The 22,075-nt window shown below is 45.5% G+C and overlaps 1 protein-coding gene across 2 annotated transcripts in view; it reads right to left on the bottom strand.

The window, feature by feature from the left end:
* DAAM2 (dishevelled associated activator of morphogenesis 2) overlaps window positions 1-14,477 on the bottom strand; it is a 51,466-nt gene extending 36,989 nt beyond the window's left edge. For both annotated transcript variants that reach the window (XM_004379426.2, XM_012556445.1), the window contains exons 1-6: window positions 14,263-14,477; window positions 9,822-9,911; window positions 7,817-7,891; window positions 7,216-7,310; window positions 3,632-3,965; window positions 1,623-1,733 (exon numbers count right to left, since the gene is read on the bottom strand). In XM_004379426.2, coding sequence (XP_004379483.1) covers window positions 1,623-1,733; window positions 3,632-3,965; window positions 7,216-7,310; window positions 7,817-7,891; window positions 9,822-9,911; window positions 14,263-14,430 — 873 coding nt within the window. In that variant the 5' untranslated portion in view covers window positions 14,431-14,477. The remainder of the gene's footprint in view (window positions 1-1,622; window positions 1,734-3,631; window positions 3,966-7,215; window positions 7,311-7,816; window positions 7,892-9,821; window positions 9,912-14,262) is intronic.
* Between the last annotated feature and the right edge of the window lie 7,598 nt (window positions 14,478-22,075).

Below are 22,075 nucleotides of genomic sequence, written 5' to 3'. Positions count from 1 at the left end.
GTTTCCTCATCTGTAAAATGGGAGCAACATTACTTACCTACAGGGGTGATAGTCATAAAAATTACCTGGTGAGTTATAATTACCAAGTAATCAGAACAGATGCCAGCCATAAATAGCTGGTACTGGTAAAAGTGATGTTAGCATCTTTCGGACAGATTATTCCTCCAATGCATTTCACTTAACCCAGTCCGTCAGGGCTGGATGCAAAAATATATACTGGCAAAAAAGAGGGAAATGTAGAGTTCCTTTTGTCCTTCAGTAGTTGACCTTAACTGGGGAGTAAGATTGCCTTAGAATTTGGGGCGTTTCCCTGCTCTTCAAGTTCTTCTTCTAATGTTGCTATTTCTATGGTCTGGGGACCCCATTTAGCAGTGGTGTCACTAGGAGACAAGGGGGAGGCAGACCACACTGACTGACACTGTCAGAGGGGGGTGACACAAAAATAGGGGGTGGTCTATAAAATTTTTGTGCAGTGTTTCAGCAGAAATTTACTACTTTTTTAAAAATATTCCTGTAGTCAGTTATAACAACAAAAGCATTTTTCGTAGGCCCAGCTTACATGTATTAATATACCTACAAGGCTAAAACTCTATGCTAATTTACTGTTTGAACCTTCTGATGCCCTCCAGTCGGAGCTGTCATTATTACCCAATTACAATGACGCTTCAAATCCCGGGGTTTCGTCTGCATATACTACCAGCAGGCACTGTTGTTTTCATTGCTGCTAGTGTATTTATAGTCCCTGATTTTGTCAGATTTTCTGGTGTTTTAGCTACAATATTATGGTAATTAGTATTTGTGAACCTCTATCAATAACTTTTTTGAGAATGAAGTAGTAATTAAAGAAAAGAAGGAGTGATATACGGGAATTAAAACTTATGAGTAACATTAGTACAAAAAAACATTACTAAGGATTCTGTATGGTCTGATACAGGAGGAGGTCCATGGGGGGTGGGGAGGTGACATTATGAGTTACCACACTGGGTGACACCAACACCAGTGACGCCACTGCCATTTAGACTCCAAAAGAAGGGAAACCAGAAGCCATACCTCCTGCACTGGAAGACCAGGGCTGGAAGCCAGTCTAGAAGCAGGCCAACAGAGCTCTAGAAAGAAGGGCCAACCTTGTCCTCCTCCCATAAATGAACCCCTACCAGCTGAGCAATCAGCAGCAGCCAACCTCAGTGGTTGTTTATGTTCTCTGTCCATGACACACAAGATGCGTGAGGTTACCTATGTAGGAAACTCTCCATGAGTGCTCCCAGGTTTAGATAAAAACTCAAAAGAATTCTGTATTGAAGCAAAGCCAGAATTAGTTTTTGCCACAACTTTTGAGAGCCACAGATAAGCTAGGCTGTGGGATATATACAGTCCAGGTCTGGTTGACACTGTGTTGCCCTCTGTAACAGCAAGGTTCATGACATGCTCTTCTCTCTTAGTCCCAAGTGAAGGAGGCTTGAGGTTATAAAGATAATCTGAAGATGGTGATGGTAGTGGCAGCCACACCAGCCAGATGCCTCAGCCCCTTCCCTCTACCACTTCCCGAGGAAGCACGCACATACTCTACCTGCCCCAGAACCAGGAAATCAGTGAACAGCAAAGGCCAGGAGAAGGTGCCTCACCTCTCCAGCTCCAGCGTTGAGGACAGCATTGATAAAGGACATGATAGCTGTTTTTAGGTTCACTTCATCCCGGTATTGGCCCAAACTTCGGTCTAGCTCATTCAGCAGTGTCTGGAGGGAAAGACAGGACAGATAAGGAGAGGACATCTTAGAATACTACAAATCCAGCCTGTAAGTCTTTGCTCTTGCCATTCCAACTACCTAAGATGCCCCATCCATTTTTCCTATGCTATCATGTCTACCCAGCTTCTCTTGGATCTCCCCTAAACTCAAATTGCAGGAAGAGTTCTTTGCCTCTCCATACTTCAGTCTCAGTACTGACTGACTTCCTTTCCACTCAGCTTTTGAGGGCTTGGTTTATACTGTTGGACAGTGCTGAAGTGCTGCTTATAACAGTGCTTCAGTTGTTTACAGCTCGTATGTATTTCTTATCCAGCCCCTTGATAACGTGGACACTGCCTTTTATCCCTTTTGCATCTTTTGCAAAGGACCAGAGGCCAGTTTCTGCACAGAGCAGATGTTCAAAAATGTTTGATGACAGAATGAACAAATAGCCCATGCTAGAGGATAAACCGTAGAATTTGCAATGCCAGCTCACATCTATGGAGCACTTGCTGGGTGCCAGGCACTGTGCTAAAACACACTATATTTGTCGTGTGACTCATTGATACTTTTCTTTTTTCTTTTTTGTATTGTACTTTAGATGATGGTTTACAAACAAACTAGCTTCTCATTAAACAGTTAGTACACATACTGTTCTATTACATTGGTTAACAACCCCATGACAAGTCAACACTCTTCCTTCTCGACCTCGGGTTCCCTATTACCAGCTTTCCTTTCCCCTCCTGCCTTCTAGTCCTTTTCCCTTGGCTGTTGTGCCCCTTTAGTCTCATTTGTTTCATGGGCCTGTCTAATCTTTCGCTGAAGCATGACCCTCGAGAGTGACTTCATTACTGAGCTAAAAGGGTATCTGGGGGCCATACACTCGGGGTTTCTCCAGTCCCTGTCAGGCCAGTAAGTCTGATCTTTTTTTGTGAGTTAGAATTTTGTTCTACATTTTTTTCCAGCTCTGTCTGGGACCCTCTGTTGTGATCCCTATCAGAACAGTCAGTGGTGGTAGCTGGGCACCATCTAGTTGTACTGGATTCAGACTGGCGGAGGCTATGGTAGTTGTGGTCCACTAGTCCTTTGGGCTAATCTTTCCCTTGTGTCTTTGGTTTTCTTCATTCTTCCTTGCTCCCGAAGAGGTGAGACCAGTGGCGTATCTTAGATGGCTGCTCACAGGCTTTTAAGACCCCAGACGCTGCCCACCAAAGTAGAATGTAGAACATTTTCTTATAAACTATGTTATGCCAATTGAACTAGATGTTCCCCGAGACCATGGTCCCCACAGCCCCCATCCCAGTAATTCGGTCCCTCAGGGAGTTTGGCTATGTCTATGGAGCTTTCATGACCTTGCCTTGTACACATTGTGCTTGCTTCCCCAGTATTATGTTCATTGGTACTTTTCTAGAGCAGGTCAGGGAGAAGAAAAGAGAATACCATGGCCCGGGCTCCCAGGACTGGTCCCAGTATCCCCACAGTGGGCACTGGCTAAGGCATAGGGCGTCATCTTGACCCCAGCAATTGCATTCTATTCAACAATTCTTGAGTGAGGTCCTGTAATGAGCCAGGTGCTGGGCTCAGAGCTGTAGACGCCATAGAAGAAAGCAGATTAATATTCCAGCCTCAGGGGAAGGCCCACGACCTACTGAAGGGGACAAATCCATTTTCCCAGCCAAACCCTTAAAGAGGGCTCTAACTCTTGAGGCCCCTGGTGTCTTTTTATGTAAACTGTCTGGGTCCCAGTACTCTGCCTGTTACCTGCCAAGAGCCCCCATGCAGCCCACATTACCTCCCCTTTCCCCCAAGTCTCTGCCACAGAGAATCCTCAGTCCGTCACCCCTAGGATGTGACACCCCTGCCTGCCCCACCCAGCTGGCACCCCTGCCCTCCAGCAGGCCCCTCACCTGGAAGCGCGTCCGCTCGGCCGCATACACCTGGTAGTGCAGCATGGCCTGCAGTACCTTCTTGTGGCCACCAGGCACAAGGCACACAGCGCCTAGGATCTCCAGAACCGCCACCTTGGTCTTGCTGTTCTCAGTGCGCAGGCTCTGGGCAATGGTGCTGATGGCCTCTGGCTGTGCCAGCACATGTGCCCGGCCCTGGGAGTTGTTCATCAGTGCCTTGATGCAGCCAATGAGGGATGTGTGGATGCGACTCTCACAGGTGGCGTGGTCCATGCTCCGGAGGAAATTCAGCAGACAGGTCAAGCCCTCCAGCTCGATAAAGCGGGTCACAAACCTACCCCAGCAAAAGCCATTAGCAAAAAAGATACCTTGCGTTTGCATACTATACCAAATACATTTTGCAAATAAGAAAAACAAACCCATTGCACTGAGTTGATTCCAACCCATAGCGACCTTATAGGACAGAGTAGAACTGCCCCATACGGTTTCCAAGAAGCACCTGGTGGATTTGAACTGCCAACCTTTTGGTTAACAGCCATTGCTTTTAACCACTATGCCACCAAGGTTTCCATTTTGCAAATAGTTACCCCATTACCTGTGTATCACCATGCGCCCTGTCGTACCTATAGTAGCTGTTAGGTTCATTTATAAATTTTTTCAAAAGCACTGAAATCCATCCTACCACCCTCACAGGAGACTAGCATCTCATTTGCATATTAAAAATCTTGCATTTGCATATCATCGACATCTGTTGCATAGCTGTGATGGTGTATATTGGAAGAAGATGATCATAATTATTATGGCTTTTAAACCTAAATCCACCTCGAAGAATTCTGAAGACTCATCTCCACTAAGGATAGGAATTAAGAGAATTGCAGTCAGATAACATGAAGGACTTCCAGACAGAGGGCCCATTGGAGTCACTGAGTCAAGGGACAAAGGCTGGGAAGCTACTTTTCAAGAGATCCTTAAGAAAACAGTGGAGAGTTACCTCGAATGTCAGCAGAAAACAGTAAAAACCAGTTAGTGCATGGGTTCTTAACTTGGAGTCTGTACGCCCCTGAAGGGATTGAATTTAGGGGTCCATGAACTTGGATGTGAAAAGAAAATCACATTTTTATTTTTGCTAACCTCTAACTGAAACTTAGCACTTCTTTCAATGATGAATGGAGGCAATAAACCATAGTGGTATTAGCAGAACCTGTGACTATCACCCATAGAAATCACAGCTATTTTCATATCAAATTATGGTTGGTACAGGTATCTCAGCATATCATTTATACCCATCAGTACTTCAAAATTACGGTGGTTATCAGATCCACTGCTAGTTCTTGCTGTTTAAGGCATAAAGAAGCACATTTAGTGCTGTCTCACAAATTTGTAATATTGTAAATAATTTAATGGGCTTATTTTTTAATCCTACCTGTTTTATTTTATTACTTAAAAGCATTACTCTGATAAAGTGGTACAAAGTTTTCACCCAGGTGCCAAAGACATCTATCACACACGCAGACATGCACACACACACTCTCCCTTCCTCTGCCTTCTCACACCCCAGGCCCACACCACACACACACACACACACACACACAAAGGTTTAGAACCCTTGATTTAGTAGAATGATCAATGACCAGAGAAATAGTCATAAATGAAGCTGAGGAAACCACTACACCGAATAAATACATCAAGTGTATTTGTGTGTATTTCTATATTGTACAAATATGCCTAGGAAAATAGAAGGATAAATTCTCAAAATGTTAAGCTGTTAACACTAGGTATTTTTTTTTTTTACTTTCTTCTAGCATATGCTTTTTTGTAGTCCACAAAATTTTCACAATAACTGTGTGTAAAATTTGTAATCAGAATTTTATTAAGGGAAAGAAAAACCAATGGAGGTGGACGATAAACCTGGCAACCTTCAGAATGAGTGAGTGTATGTTGAGTGTGTGTGTGTGTGTGTGTGTGTGTGTGTGTGCGTGCACGCGCGTGCATGTGTGTGTGTAGATGAATGCCCTGGTCAGAGGACACTGTGCAAATATGTCAGTGATTCGCCCTGTGAGCCATCCACTCGTTGCACATCGAGGGGCTGGAGCAATTAGGAAGTCAGAGGTTGTGACACCAACCCTCAGTCTCTTACTTCCTGACCTCCTCACCCTTTCCTGCATCCTCTTCCCATTCCAGACCTGCACCCCTACTAGAGAAGAAAAGGGGCCATAGGGTCTTCCCATTCTCCTTAAGGCTCTGTTTCCAGGCTCCTAGGGCAGAGGGCTCAGCCCAGACCCTCCCCCGCCCCCCCCAACACACACACTCACACACACTCAGAGGACAAACTAGTGGATTGCTGGTAAATGTTTAAAAACTGGCTCTCTTAGGAAAGAAAGGTGGGGAAAAAAAGACAATTGTAGCATTTCCTGATATAAATACTCCCAGTAGAGCCAGGTTCAAGCTACCAATGTGGCATCACTGAGCATGCAGTCCAGAAGAGATGCAGAATAGTACACCATTAAAAAAACTAAACCAAACCTTCTGCCGTTCAGTCGATTCCGACTCATAGCGACGCTATAGGACAGAGTACAACTGCCCCACAGGGTTTCCAAGGAGTGGTGGCTGGTGGATTTGAACGGCTGACCTTTTGGTTAGCAGCCAAGCTCTTAACCAATGCACCACCAGGGCTCCAATACACCATTACATATATAGTATTTTCACCATGCAGAGACAATGGATGCAAATTAACTCAAGAGCATATAGATCATGGCAAAACGCAGCAAAATAATTAGGGAGTGATAAGGTTTGAGTACTTATAACCTTTGTTTTGATATAGTTTATTTAATTGTAAGTTTATATAATTTAATTTTTTATCATAGCTATGTTTGACAACCGGCTTGCAAAATTCTTGAAAATTTAACAGTTAGCCTTCCCAAGCTGGTAAAAGCCAGTTGCAGCACACCACTAGGAGACCCAAACCCAAGAACGCCTGTTTCTCTTGGCCCCTCTTTTGCCTCCTGCACTGTGTGGTCTGGAAAGGGGAGAGGTTCTGGGGTTCTTTTATGGTCTTTAGGACACCCATCATTCCGTTTTCCTTGCCTCAGAGAAAACTGCATTGCTCCCACTCTGGATGGAGAAACCACATCAATAGACATCACATCTCCCCCTAGTGGTGGGAGTATTTCTCAACCTACACCCACCTCCTACCTGCCTGGGGCACTCATCCTGCCCCCTCATTCTCAGGAAGCTCCTTCTTAGACACTTTCTCCATTTGGCCTCTCTGTTGTTCTAGCCTCCCAAGAAAAACAAGCACCTGCCCTCAACTGCTCGTTAGAGAACTCTTCAGATCTAACGTTTATTCAATTTTCCCATGTAAATCTCCCCTCCTTCCCAACATGCTCAGCCCCACCAGCTCCCAGGCAGAGAGGATGATAGGAGCTGGGAAGTGAAGTGATATGAAGTAAACTTGAGTGAATGCTGGGAGTGAAGCTGAACCAGGATAAGGGCAGAGAACTGTGTGACGCCACAGGAAGTTGCGGGGGAACTGACTGGGTGAAGGGATGTGGAAGAAAATGAGGGAAGGTGAACCAGAGTGGCACCTCATGGGCTGCGTCCGAAGAGCTGTCTTCAGGTCTTCCACGACTTGGTTCCTCATCTCGGTCTCCTCCTCATCAAATGCGTACAGACTCTGCATCTGTGGAGCCAGAGGGTAGGAGGCTGCAAAGGTCATCCTGGGTTGCCTGTCACCTAACGCCCTGCACACCTGCCCCAGCTGTGACCCAGGGGCCACCTTCACTTCAGGAAATGTGAGGCCTCAGGGAATAGTTTGCTAAAACAAAGTGATCAAATGAGAAGAGACTCTGAGACTGTGAGAAGACCCTGGTTCTGATCCTGGACCTCAGTTTTCTCATCTCTAAAATGGGGAGAGTTATGGGCCCAGCCTATTTCCCAAGCATGTGTGACATCTAAGTGGGTTCATAAATGTTTAAATGGTTGGGCGATCTGAAGTCACACAGAGTGGGGAGGGAATATGGTAAGATCCTGGGTATAATCAGAATGCTGCTGAGCCCCAGCAAGTGGGGCATGAGGTACAGGGAAATGTAGGGGGACACATCTTGAGGATCTCTGCCCCCCTCAGCCTTTCAGTGCAGGGGTAAGGCAGGCAGGGTGATGTCGGGCAGAGGGAGAGGGACTGCTCACCGCAGCCATGGAGTTGATACGGTCGATATAATAGTCAGGCCAGCTGGTCGCCAGCTTGTTGGGGTCCTCCTGCTCCTGGAACAAGAAGAAGGATGGTATGGAACAACAGGCAAGACAGGCCCGTGGCCTGAGGTCCTGAGCTTCATTTGGTGTCAACAGAGGGATTCATTTCCCTGCCAAGCCCAGAAAGGGTGACTTTCAGGAAGTTACAAAATCTCCATTTCTTCCTTGGGAGAACGATGACCAGGCAATGACATGTGCAAAAACTAGGCAGGTAAATACTCTTTCAATGAACAGTGTGAATAATTAAAAAAAAAAATCTTTCCTTTTTCCCTATGCTACATTTGTTCTGATTATACTTAATAAAATATAATTTTGTGTCTGTTGTATCTCATAAAAATGTTTGCTTAAATTTTTTATGTATTTTTTTTCCAGCTTAATTTTCTGATAATATCCTTCTTATTGCATTTTACAAAAGTATTTGTCCGTGACAGTTTGGGAAATTTGAAACCTCAGTCTCTCAGACAGTTTAAGATGCTCTGATATAAAACATTTGGTGTAATGCCTGACACATAGTAGGTGCTCAGTAAATAGTAACTTAACAAAAAGAAAGAAAGAGAAACTTCCAAGGCCCTGGATTTGGAAACTCAGGAGTCCTCAGAGGCCTGTGATTTAATTATCCAACTTTCCTGAGCAAAGGGTAAGCACAGAGCCCAGATCAGAGGACCTGTGGCCCAGCTCTCAGGCCCCAAGAGAAAGACTCAACTTCTCCCCAGGTATGGACAATAATGATGGGAGGTTAATAAACATTAACGCTGGTTGCAAATCTAGCCCTCTCCTCCAGCCAGATAAATCTACTTCTGGGCATTACACAGGCCCTGCTTATTCCTGTTCCTGGGCCCTGGTCACTTTGAACGCTCCCCCTCATCTTCTTTCTGCCAATCTCCTGCTTCCAAATCTGTGTGTACACCTACCTCCTCCAGGAACCTCCCCAAAGAACCACCCCTCTGCCAGCTAGCTGCCCTGGCCTTTGCCCTGCCTCCCTCAGCCATGACCACTTGGGTTTCATTATTTTGTTTCATAAAATCTAAATTTTAGAGCAGTGGGAAAGCGCCCTTGTTTTGGTCTTCATGACTTCATGTGGACATATGTATTAAAATCTCCATGACTCAAGGTCAAGAATTCTGTCTTCTACCTTGTTTTACGGGTGGGGAGGGAAACCTTACCACCAGAAACAATTGTATTAGCAAACACATACTTCCTGCATTGGCTGGCTCATCACTCTTCTATTCCATATGCATTTAATGAACACCTGCTAAACACCAATCACGGTACTGAGCCCTGACTACAAACTCAAAGTCTCTGCCTTGGATAGAACAGTCTAGTGCCAGAGGCAAGGTGATAAATGCTGTATGGTAGAGCTTAGTAGTTGACATGGAAACTGAGGGGAAGGGGTAGCTAACACAGGCTTTTATGGGAGGGGGGCAGGACAGGGTGGTCTGAGCCCATTGGGCTGAGTAATTAAAGATAAATAGACATCATTCAAACTAAGACAGGTGTGTGTGGGGTGGGGGGTTGTTACAGAAAGAGGAAGTATCATATGGGAAGGTAGAGGCGCTTGAAAGTTGGTAGGGAAATTACCCACAATTTGGTTTGAAAAGTAGTGAGAAATGCCCTTATATTTTAATGAACCATTTACTTTAGCTGTGCAAGAGATCAACTTAAGGGAATTCCAAAATAAATCAATTTGGAACATAGGGAATCATGAGACATGATTAATTATACCTGGAATTTATTTTCTTTCCTCTCTTACTCTTTCCCTCTTTTTCTCCCTCCCTCCCTCTCTCTTTCTCTCTCTTTCCATCTCTCTCTGATTTATTCATGGCTGTTCCTCCATTGCTGGCACATAATAATATCTATTGAATGAATGAGCAAGTATGGAGGCAAGAACTGCGTGAGGGCTGTGGGCCCTGAGATGGCAGTGGAAGGAAGTCAGAGCTGGCACCTTCTTCTTGCTGCAGTAGATCTGCCATTTCTTCTCCGGAGGCAGTGCAAACACAGCCTCCCGGTTTTTGTCAGTGAGATCCAATTCATCCTGCAAAGACAACAAGAACAAAACAATGTCTGAAACCCGGAGACGGTTGAGATTAGAATGTTCAGTCCTATGGGAAATGACAGTCCTCCAAAATCCAGCCCTCAGCCTTATATCTTCCTCCCAAAGAGCAAAAAGGATATGACAGGACAATTCATTTTTTTACTAGAAGCACAATTTCAGTGCCCTCACCTCAGTCCAAGCCTGTGCTTCTGCCCATGCTTCCCTTACTTCCCTTGTCCACAGCCCCCTTGTCTCTCCAGAGCCACCCTCCTCCTTCTCCAGGCCACTGTTCCCTGCCATCTCCTACATTGCTTTGCTAGCCCCTAATCCTCTTGCCCATCATTTCTCATCTTCCTTCTCTTGTCCTGCCCGCCTCTTATCAACACACTAAGTCAAGGCCTGAGAAAGAAAGTACAGTATTCAGTCTACAGGCTGAGTCCTGCCTCACTCCCAGCAATGCTCTGGCTCCCCCAACTTCTGTGTGGGTCCCAGCATGGACCAGTGAGAGCTGGTGAGGACAAGGAGCTCAGCAGAGTAGGAAGGGCATGCCACACCAAAGGAGGCATTGATCTGCTTCCCAGGAAGGCAGGCCTATTGGAGGCAGCCCTCTCCTACTGCACAACCAAGACAAGGCTGTACACAGCCAGAGCCACAGGACTCAGCCCTCTACCAGGCTGGCCCACACTTTCCAAGGAGAAGAACTGGAAATTTCATCAAGTTTAGCGTAACTCTATAGGTAATTTGGGAAGATTTTATAGAATCGGCTGTGCTAGATGGCCCTTAAAAGGCTCTCTTCTTGAAGCTTCCTTCTCCCGTGGTTCATGAGCAATGCTCTGGCTCATTAAAGAAACTGCTATGGGCCATAAAAAACAGAATGTGTTTTCAACTCAATTATAATGGGCTCTTTTCTTAATGGAAGCAAAACTCGCATCAGGACAACAAAGCATAATATTACTAACCTTTAGATTTGCAAAAGTGATAAACAATGAAAGTAATATCTAAGGAAGTATAAGCACCTAGCTAGATAAGGGTATTAAATCTCTTTTTCCTATACTTTTTATTCAAGAGAAAACATTTAACACTTTCCTTCCAACAGAAATACAATGCAAGTCTCATACACATATATATTTTTAATTTTCTTGTCACATTAAAAAAGTAAAAAGAAATAGGTGAAATTAATTTTAATAATACATTTTACTTAGCCTAATCAGAAGTATTACTATTTCAACATGTAATCAATGTAAAACATTATCAGTGACATACTTCATATGTATATTTTTGAACTAAGTCTTCAAAATCAGATGTGTATTTCACACTGAGCTCATCTCAGTTCGGACCAGCCACATTTCAAGTGCTTAGTAGCCCCATGTAGCCAGTGGCTGCCATATTGGATAGGACAGACATAGACGATATGAAATAATGCGCATCAGTTTCCGTGCCGTTGGAATTAAAAACTCCTGCAGATTTAATGACAAAGGTTCTTCCCTGTAACTGCAGTCTGTATATCCCAGGAATACCCTTAGTCAAAATTCCCAGAGTCCTGCTTGAAGTTAATGCAGTGTTTTCTCAAAATTAGAAAGAGAAGGAAAATTAGAGCCATGTGCACCATACATTTCCCAGCATAAACTCTGGACCTCTTCTACCTCTGTGCCTTTGCTTAGACAGTTCTACTTAGACTGCCCTCCCTGCCCCACCACCCTAAACACCCTAGTCTAACTCCCACACTGAAAGTCAGCCTCTTGCAAGCTTTCCATAGACCAAGTCAGAACAATCTCCCTTCTTAAATCCCATAGAAATTATGCTCAACCTTATATTCTGGTTATTTATGGGCATTCTTTTCTCACCAGTAGTCTCTCATCACTGAATTCATGCACATATCTCAATAATATATCAGTGGACATATCTTTTCTCAGCCCAGGCAGCATGTGACTCTGCCAACCACTCACTCCTTATTGAATCCCTCTTCCTAGTTTCTTTGACAACCATACTCTCCAGGAGCCCCTCCAACTTCTCTCCATGTTCCTTCTTGGGTAGAAGTCCCTCAGGGCACCATCCGGGGTCGTTTTCTCTCCTCCCTTACTGCTTCTCTTTAGGTGAGGCCTTCTCACTATTGGCAAGGACTTAGTTATTACCCAAACTCTCTCAAACTTGTGCCTCCCTCCCACCAGTTTCCTGAGCTCCAGACTCCCAGACCCAACTGCCTCCTGTCTCTCTCTACTTTGATGTCTGTTAGGTACCTCATACACTTACGTAATGTTACTATATGTCAGGCACTTTTCTAAGTGCTTAATGTTTTTTCACTTATTTGAAATTTACCACTACTCATTTTACAGATGAGGAAACTGAGGCACAGAGAGATTATATAAATTAAACTCGTCATCCCAGCCTCCCAAACCTGAATCTCCTCCAGCTTGCCCTATCCTGTACTAGGCCCCACCACCCACCTAGTTTCTCAAATCAGAAACCTGGGTTTTACTTGATTCCCACTCTCCAGTCCCAAATCATCTTATCTTTCCTCCTAACCAAGCCTTGAATCTGTCTGCATCTCTCTGTCCTCACTGCTAACATCCTAGTCCAAGCCACCATTCTCTCTAACTTGGATTGCTACAATGGCCTCCTAACAGTCTAACCAGAACCTTTCTTCAGCAAAGTACCCTGAATGGTCCTTTAGCCAAGCAGCTTGGGTCACCTTGAACCCCTGCTTAAAGCCTTCAGTGGCTTCCCATAGCCCTTAGGATTTAATCCAAAATCCTTACATTGTGTCCCCCAAGAGGACCCGGCTCTTTTCTGACTTGAAACTCTCACATGTGCTGTTTCTTCTGTGGAGAACCCTCTATCCTTGTTCCACACCCCCATTCACCCATCTAACCTTCATTCTGCTTTCAGATCTCAGTGGAATTGTCACTGCTTTAGGAAGACCATCTCATTACTGTTCAAAACCAGTCTTCTCTGCTAGCGTCACGTCCCGTGAGGAGACAGAACCATTGCTCATCACTAAATCCCTAGGGTGCTTTTAGGGCCCAGCTCACAGCAGCCCCTCAGGAAACATTTTTCATTTATTTGATACATGATACTAGTCTTCTTGCAGGTAAGACTTGTTTGATTCATCCTTGCTTTTGCCGAAGTGCATTGCGAGGACTTTTGCCCACTGAAGATGCTCAATAAATATATGTTGAATAAAAGGGTCAAAGAACAGAACACCTCTTGTCACGTCTTTCTTTCAAAATTCACACACTCTATTCAAGAAAATGTCCCTGACTAACACCAATCAGGCTTCAAATGTTATTCTTCACTATTAAATACTTCGTTTCTCCTCCTGTGCTGAGGCAAGGTATAAATCAAGGCAACAATGAGTCTTCCTGAACCTAATGTCATGAGGAAAGTTGGACAACTTTTTCATTTAACCTGAATGGTCTCATCTTATAGTTCTGTTATTTGAAGGGCTAGGTTGCCTTAATCAGACACATCCATTACCAAATACAAGTATGAAACCACATTCCAAACCACACAGCACTGCTTCTCTGCACCGCATCCTCCACGACGATGAATGACCAAGAGCTAATCATAGATGAACTTGTAGATGAACTTATGCCAGTGTTCATGCCTGAGTCCCGGGTATGCATCCTGCATTCCTGATCTAGGAACTTTATTGGTGTTCAGGTTTTGTCTCTACCATCAGACTTCCAGAGAGGAATTGAGCTTTTTCCCCGTTCTGTCTCTTTCTGGTCAGAGTATAAAGTTCCACACACAGGGGGCTCTATACTGGTCCAGATGGGCATCACAGCATAAGAAAGAGTTGGTACTAGTGTGAACCACAGAGCTTCAACCTGACCCTGGCCAGACACAGGATATAATCATACAGGACACAAACCAGGCTCCAGGTAGGCTACAGGCATCTCTGCCTGTTGAGAGGTGCCCTGTGTCTGCCTTTAGAATTCCACTCTGTCCTTCTGCCTGTCTCTGAGATAAAGGGATCCCAGGGAAATTCCAGACTGCAGAAGAGAGAAAGGTGTTAAGTGTTCTTGAAGGTTCCTCACTGCCTTTTTTTCACAAAAACCCTACATCTGCCCCATTTTATCATGGCTTAATTGCTGCACCATGAGGTCTAGCATCTACTGGAGATAGGAGATTGGTTCATTCTTTCCAGGACACACTTTATGGCTTCCATTCCATTGAGTGATTCTGTTTCTTCCACACAGCTGAGGTTTCATAGGGGCCCCACTTCCGCCAGAAGCAGAGTTTTGAGAGGCGGAGATCCCAGCACATGGGCTCCTCCCCTCTGTCCTGCTTTGCCTCCTCCATCCACCCTCCTCCCTGTTGTCAACACCCTCCTTCCAGCCCCCTCACTGACCACCAGCTCTGCGAAGCGGACGTTAAGCTCCTCTGGGTTTGGAATGGGGCTGGAGAATTCCATGTACTGCAGAGGGTGGTTGTCCCGGAGGTTGATCTCGGGGAGGTCGCTGCCCCCGAAGCAGCACAAGAAGCCCAGGCCATGGCGGCTCCTCTTGCGGGGGGCCATGGTCACTGCAGGCTGGGGGTCAGCAGGCAGCTGCCCTAGGTCCTCATCGTGATCTGGCCAGGAAAAGAGAGAGCACAGAGTAGTCAACCATGGTAACTATCATAACCTCTTTGTCCCATAGACTGGCAGGAACTCTCAACCAGATACCCAAGGCCCCCACCCTTTCGCCAAAGGCTCTCTTGGTTCCCACCAGCTCCTTTGCCTGGAGGCATTTACATTTCTTCCCACATCACCTTCCCAGTGTTTCTTGCCACACTTTCAGATTCTCCCTCTTTTCCCCCAGAAAAGAGAGGCGGGCTATAGTCACAGAATGTGTCTTCTGGGCAGTCAGAGCTGGAACTAATCTTACCCTCCCCATGATTGTGCAGATGAGAATCCTATTCCCTGTCTTTGTCCTCTGGTAGATCAGTTTTCAGCAGGGCTCATTTACACATTTGATCCTTTCAGGATATGGGGATACCTGATTTAAGGGCATCATCCAATAGGGAGGAGAGGGTTAAAGTACTCTGGCAGAGGAGACCCCGGGGTAATTATATGGCATGGCTCCTGGAGTGAGTGATTCCAGAGTAGAGGATTGAAGGCTTCAGAGACTTGCACAGTTTTCTGCCGAGTCTACTGTACTCAGGCACGCCCAGGTGAATGTGAAATATCAACAGGGCACTGGTTTCCAATCCTTAGAGGGGTCACGTGAGAGAGTCATTAGAGTGAAACCTGGGCAAGGAAATGGAACTGATCCTTGGAATGGTATTCAACATATCAAATGAAACCTGGTCAAATCTACTTGCTAGTCTAACTGACAACAGAAGACATCACTCTGGCCAGAGACAGGAACTGGTGGACATCCAACTTTTTGGGGGGATGGTCTTTGGAACAGAAGGGGTTAAGTCTTTGGCTTGCCACTGAGAGAGCTTTGTTCAATGCTGACCAGTTTGAGAAGGACACTGGCAACAGTCAATGACACCACATAATCCCTAGGTAGGTTAAGCTCAGCTATCAGCACACAGGCTTCCCAAAAGGATTGACTACCCTTGACCACTGGTTCCTAAACATGCTTTCAGGCAAACCAAGAGGGTTCAGTAGAGAAACCATAGCTCGTATACCAAACTGCTGCCCGGCCAGATTCTCCCCAACCTGTATTTACATATCTTATTTTTTTGGACATAAACAGGATTCTGTCTTTATTTCTGTGGAGTATTATCTCATTGGTTTGGGGTGAAGCTATTTTTCAGTCTTCTTAGCTGTTTCTCCTAGATTCAAGTCATTAACAGAATGATCAGAATGCCTCCATGGTCTTCATCCACATCATTGCTAAAAATGTTGACCACGACAAGGACATAGACAGACCCCGGTAACACAGTGACCTCCTCTTGGAATGTCAGGGAATATTTATCAACACTCACAAGGGACAGTTCTTCAACCAACTCTGAATCTATGTAACCATGCTCTTATCTAACCGGCTTTTCTATGAAGACACCATAAAAGAATTTTCCTAAAGCCTTGAGGAAGTCAAGATGTTCCAGACTTAAGGCATTCCCTTGAATCAAGCTCTAGAATGATATCAAAAAAGAAAAAAGATAAATTTGGTATAACTTGTTCCTAGTGAACCCAAGATAACTTCTGGAGAATGTTGCTTGATTTCCTAAACCCTAACAATCTAGCTAATAATTTAGTCTAACCTGACCTGCCTCTTATGTAAGTCATGATCCATTTTAATTATAGTTCCAGAACATTTAAGCAATTTCATTTTGTCTTTCTTTGTAAACTTTGTGACAGACTTTTTAATAGACCTGGGATAACCTCATAGTACATATTATCCAAAGTTGCCTTACATTATTGATTATCTTTTCTATGTTTACATATTGGCTCTCCACAGCTATAGTGAAGGCTCCTTGAGGGCAGGGGGCTATGTCTTCTCTTTCTTTGACCTCCCCCCATTTCTATAGCTAATAAAATGCGTTGACCTTAGTGGATGCTCAGTAAATATTTCTTGGTCAATGGGGAAACTATCTGTTCTCATGGAAGAGCAGGGACAAGGGGTCCTTATTAATCATTTATTGATTGAAATCTCTGACTACTAGCGGTTCATAAGCAATCAGGAATCATTGTGGAGTACAAGAAGAGAACAGCCAGAGGCTGGGTGGAGGAGAAGCAGCCTGCAGGCTAATGCAGCAATCCTGATACACAGTGGTGAAGAGAGGAAGGGAGGCTTTAGCATATTCCATGGGACCTGATGACCAATGGCCAACAGAGGGTGAGACAAAGCCCTGGTCACCAACTGTCAGGGTTAGTAATGTGCCAATTGTGCGGGCAGTAGGAGTGGACAACCCTGGGGTTCTCTGACTATTGTCAAACTTGGAAGGATCATGCAGAACACAGACCAGGACCCCTTTGTTTCATAAGCCTGTGAAATGCAGCTGCAGCTGGTGAGGCTGGGTTGATAGCATGATGGGGTTCTAGGAAGGACAGGTAGATGTCTGGGAGGACCTGTGAACCCCTCTTCTTGCCTTTATCTCCTTGAATTCTCTTTCCTCCCCAACCTACCTCCTTATCCTTCTTAGCTTTTGGTTCATCAGCTTGTAAGCCAGGCATCAGAGGTAGGGGCAAGGCTGGCACACAGTCGGCACACACTACTACAGTCATACACCAGCTGTTTACAGCCATGATTTTCAATTGGTTGGTCCCCATCCATAGTGTTGTTGTTGTTAGGTGCCATCGAGTCAACTGTGACTCATAGCAATCCCATATAACAGAGTAGAACTGTCCCATAGGGGTTTCTAGACAGTAATCTTTATGGGAGCAGATTGACAGGTCTTTTTCCCGCAGAACCACTGGGTGGGTTTGAACCGCCAACCTTTTGGTTAGCAGCCAAGTGCTAAACTGTTTGTGCCACTAGGCCTCCTACTATGCCTGTTAAATATTTTTAATGTCTCCCCTGAGTACAGGGAGCAAGGGGTAATGGCCTTCAGGACTAGGGAAGAAATTGGCACAGACACTCCAAACAGGAAGTACCATCCCCACAGAGGGGGCCTAGGCAACCAGGGGAGCACTGCATATCGGCCCTCTTAAGGGGCTGCCTCTTTGACAGCTCCTGAGTGTGCTTATGTTCCTAAGGACACCTCTCCCATCCATTACTTCCCTGAAATCTGTTCCTGTCTCCCTTTCTTAGGGCCCCATTGGGACATACAAGACCCAACCCACAGGCTCCCAGGTGGAAGGAGTCTCAAAAATTATGTAGCCTCAGGGTAACCAGTACCAGTTGCCTTTGAGTCAATTTAGACTAATAGAGACCCCATGTGTATACCCCACTGAGTAGAACTGTGCTTCATAGAGTTTTCCAATGACTGATTTTTCAGAAGTAGATCGCTGGATCTTTCTTGCAAGGCGTTGCTGCATGGACTCAAGCTACCAACCTTTCGGTTAGCAGTTGAACGTGTTAAGCATTTGCACCACCAGGGACTCCAGCCTCATGGTAGAGATCAGAAAATTGAGGTCCAAAGACAGGGAATGTCTTACCCAAGGTCACACAGCTAAGGACAGCTCTGGGATTAAAATCCAGGACTACAATATCAAGGCTATGGTCCAGTCGCTACCCCACCAAAGCTTGTCTTCCCATTTCAATGAGCCCATCTTGTCCCCTTCTGCTATATAATAATAACCTCCCTTTGCTAGAGAAGACCAATCTCTACACCTTTGTTTAGAAATAGCTCCAGTCTTGGAGGACCCCAAATCTATCTATTGATCTGAGAAAAAATCTTCAAACCATAAACCGAAAATATCCCCTAAAGCCATTTTTAAACTAAACAACTGTTCAGCTAAATTAGTTAAGAATGTCTGCCATGAGCCTCGCGCTCTTTCAAAGAACTGTCTATATGAGATCACACTGTCAACAGTAACTCTAAAGCACAGCTGAGAAGTTTAGGGGTTAGTGAGCTTACATCATGGTGGTGAAACAATATGGGAAGAGCTAGCGAGAATGGTAACACAATGTGAGGAATGTAACCAATGTTTATTGAATTGTACATGTAGAAATTGATGAATGGGTGTATGTTCTACTGTATATATTCTCCCCAAATTTTTTTTAAAAAGAAAGAAATAGCTCCAGTCTTGAAGGTTTCCTCTAGGCCAACAGAGGCTTACAGAGATCCCTGCTTCTCCCCCATCAGTAAGAACTGTCTCCATCTCCCACTGCCCCAATTTTTTGCCCACCCCTGCTCTAACGCCTCCTTCACTCCAGCTTCTTGGTGGCAAAGAGGGAGGAGCAGAGGTCCTGAAGTCAGGCACACTGGGATTCAACTCCTGGCTTTACCTTCTCAGCTGGGTGACCCCAATCATATTTCTTAACCTCTCAGAGCCTCGGGTTCCTCATTTGTGACATTAGGATAATAATAGCATCTTCCTCATTGGATTCAGTGAGGAGTAAATGAAGTAACATAAGTAAAATGCCTAGAGCATGGCTGGCACTCAATAAATGAAGGCCAAACTAATACTGATTCCCTGGTGGCGCAAACAGTTAACGTCCTCAGCTGCTAACTGAAAGGTTGGAGGTTAGAGTCCACCCAGAGGTGCCTCAGAAGAAAGCCCTGGAGATCTACTTCCAAAAGATCAGCCACTGAAAACTGTATGGAGCACAGTTCTACTCTGACACACATGGGGTTGCCATGAGTTGGAACTGACCGCAACTTGTTTTGTTTTTGTTTTTTTTTAACACTGATGCTGTGACTTCATTATCATTATCACCAGCAAGGTCAGACTTGCCCTGTCCAGAGTCTGTGACTCTCTGCCCTTCTGCAGGCACAGGTATGGAGAAGGCCTGGCACTGGGGGAATTTGCTCAGCCAGATTTAAGAAATCACCCAGCTTTGCCTTCTGCATCCGGGAAGATCTTGCCCAGAGTTGCTGGGCTTCTCCTTGGGCTCTGAGCTCTCTCTAGTTGGAAAGGTAAACCCTCGGCACTGACCCTGGACAGGGAATGTGAAAAGTGGAGGTGCCCAAAGTGATTTGTTTCTGCAAAAGCCTTTAGAAAGAGGAACAATGAAGTCTCCCACCTGGGAGAAGAATTGGGAAGCAGTATGGAAAACCAGGAAGCAATGACAGAGCAAAATCCAGTCGACTTGGACTTGGACCAGAGGGATTTAATCTGCCTACCCTACTTGCTTTTCCCTCCCTGGGTAACTTTCCCGGCACTAACAGCTCCATGACCTCCACATCCAGTCTCCTTGCTCCTCCTGTTCGGCCCTCTCCCCCTCTTCCTGCGGGGACAAGGTCTCAGGATTTTCTGTCCCTAAACAGGCCTAAGACATCAAACCAACAGGACACAACCATTTAGTCAACATCTCCTGTGAGAGCTGCAAGGCCCCCTCAAAGAGGGTCTCCTTCATCCCTCTGGTTCCTGCCAGATTTTACTTCCTTACTGTCAGAGACCTTCCATATTGTAGAGAAAACACACAGCCTTCATTCAGGAGACCAGGGCTAGTCTCAGCTTTGTGACTAGCCAGCTGAGGGTCAGAGGACCACCGTGTTAGCCTCTCTGGGCCTAGTTTAACCTCTGTGAAATGGTAGGATTCGACTAAAGATCTCAAGGACCCTTTCAGCCCTGAACTTCCACACTGTTTGGCTTAGTCCCATTTTCAAAGGGCTCCCAAGGGGCTCTCCTCAGCCTGGGCTGAGGACTCCTCCTCCCATGTTCTACCCCCAAGCCAGGAAGTACTTGCTATTTTTTACTTCACTCCTCCCATTTGGTCTGCAAAGATAAAAATCCTAACCCTTACCCCCCAAACCCTGGCCCCTAACCTCTCCACACACCAGCTTTTGCACTGATAAGGACTCCAAAAGCCCTATATCATCAGTGCCTATTCCTGAGCCTTAGGGAAAAGCTGTTGTTAGCTGCCATGGAGTCGGGCCCTGACTCTTGGCGACCCCATACACAACAGAACGACTGCGGATCAGAACGTTGTGATCCATAGGGTTTTCATTGGCTGATTTTTAGAAGTAGATCGCCAGGCCTTTCTTCCTAGTCTGTCTTAGCCTGGAAGCTCCGCTGAAACCTGTTTAGCATCATAGCAACACGCAAGCCTCCACTGACAGATGGGTGATGGCTGCGCATGAAGCGTATCGGCCAGGAATCAAACCCAGGTCTCCCGTATGGAAGGCAAGAATTTTACCACTGAACCATCAGTGCCCCTGCACCCTCCCACTAAACCATCAGAAAAGCAATAATATTATTATATTATTATGATATAATATTATTATACTATTATAGTAATATTATTTACTACTTGAGTCTCTGCTATGTGCCAGATACTGGGCATTATCCACATTTTATCCCCACAACAACTCTCCAAGACAGGTGGCTTCATTTTAGAAAAGTAAAAATAAAGACATAAATGAAACAAACTGTGGTTCAGAGCGGTTAAGTAACTTGCCTAAGGTCACACAGCTAGTTAGTGGCATAGCTGGGATTCAAACCCAAGACTGCCTGATGCTGAAGCTGCAAACCACTAAAGCATAGGACACGTTTTCAAGGATTGCCCTAAGCTGAAACTTGCTCACAGCTTTCTCAAGTGCTCTGCAGATTGAGATTCCATAACTCATGACCCAGCATTTCCTGTGAGCTGGGCCAAGTGCTTATACAACTTTGAGATCTCACTGAAGCCTCACAGTGACCTTGTGAGGTGGTTATTATTATTACTCCTCCTTACAGATGACGACTCAGGAGCTGTCACGTGACTTGATCAGTGAGACCCAGCTGTTGAGAAGACAGAGCTAGGACTCACAATTAAGTATTTGGACTCCAAGTCCAGTGCCCTTGTCACAGAACTAACTTATAAGCCCTTCTTTAGCTCTGGTGGCCAATGTTCTGGCTTTGGAGTATTCAGATTGCTTCTCCTACCCACTCCACATGGGCATGATCTAGCGTAAGAGGGCAGGGACATGCTACTGTCTGTCTCTCCTTGGCCACTTCCAAAGTGTCTACTAGGAGTCAGGTACCGTGCAGGTAATTTTCTGCTTTCTCTCATTTAATCTCCCCAATGACCCTGGGAGTAGGTTTCACTATCCCCTCTTACAGATGATTACAGTAAGACTCACAAAGTTCAGGCAACTTGCCCAAGGACCATGTCCTATAAGTGAAAGAGCTGGCTTTTGAGGACAGCAGTGTCTCACTCTAACACACATGCTTTTAACCAGGCTTCTAGATGGTGTGCCGGACACTGAGCTGAACAATGAGGACACAGAAGTGAACAAGACATGGTGCCTTTCCTCAAGGAAGTTGCTCTCTAGTGGAGAAGAAAGGTGGGTTGAGTCAATGACAAAACAGAGGGTTAGAGAGAGGAGGGTCCTGGTCCAGCCTGTGGGGTGAAAGAGAAGTCAGGGAAGGCTTCCAGAAGAAGATGGCATTGATATAGTCTCGACAGAGATGAAAGAATTAAGGAAGGGTGCAAGCCGTGGGAAAAGGCATTCCAGGCAAGGGGACAAGCAAAGGCATAGCATGGAGAAGCAGCATGGTGTGTGGAGACCTGGTCAGTGGCTCTGTCCTTTTGTGGCTAGGCAAAGGGAACAGATAGGATATTCAAGTCCCCTGGTCTGATGGCAGAGCTGCAGGCATCCTGGGGAGTGTGCTCTTTTGCCCTCTTGTCCCCACCAGATCC

The sequence above is a fragment of the Trichechus manatus genome, unplaced genomic scaffold, assembly GCF_000243295.1.
Source record: "Trichechus manatus latirostris isolate Lorelei unplaced genomic scaffold, TriManLat1.0 scaffold00065, whole genome shotgun sequence".
NCBI lineage: Eukaryota > Metazoa > Chordata > Mammalia > Sirenia > Trichechidae > Trichechus > Trichechus manatus.
This window is presented reverse-complemented; position numbering and strand designations above follow the sequence as displayed.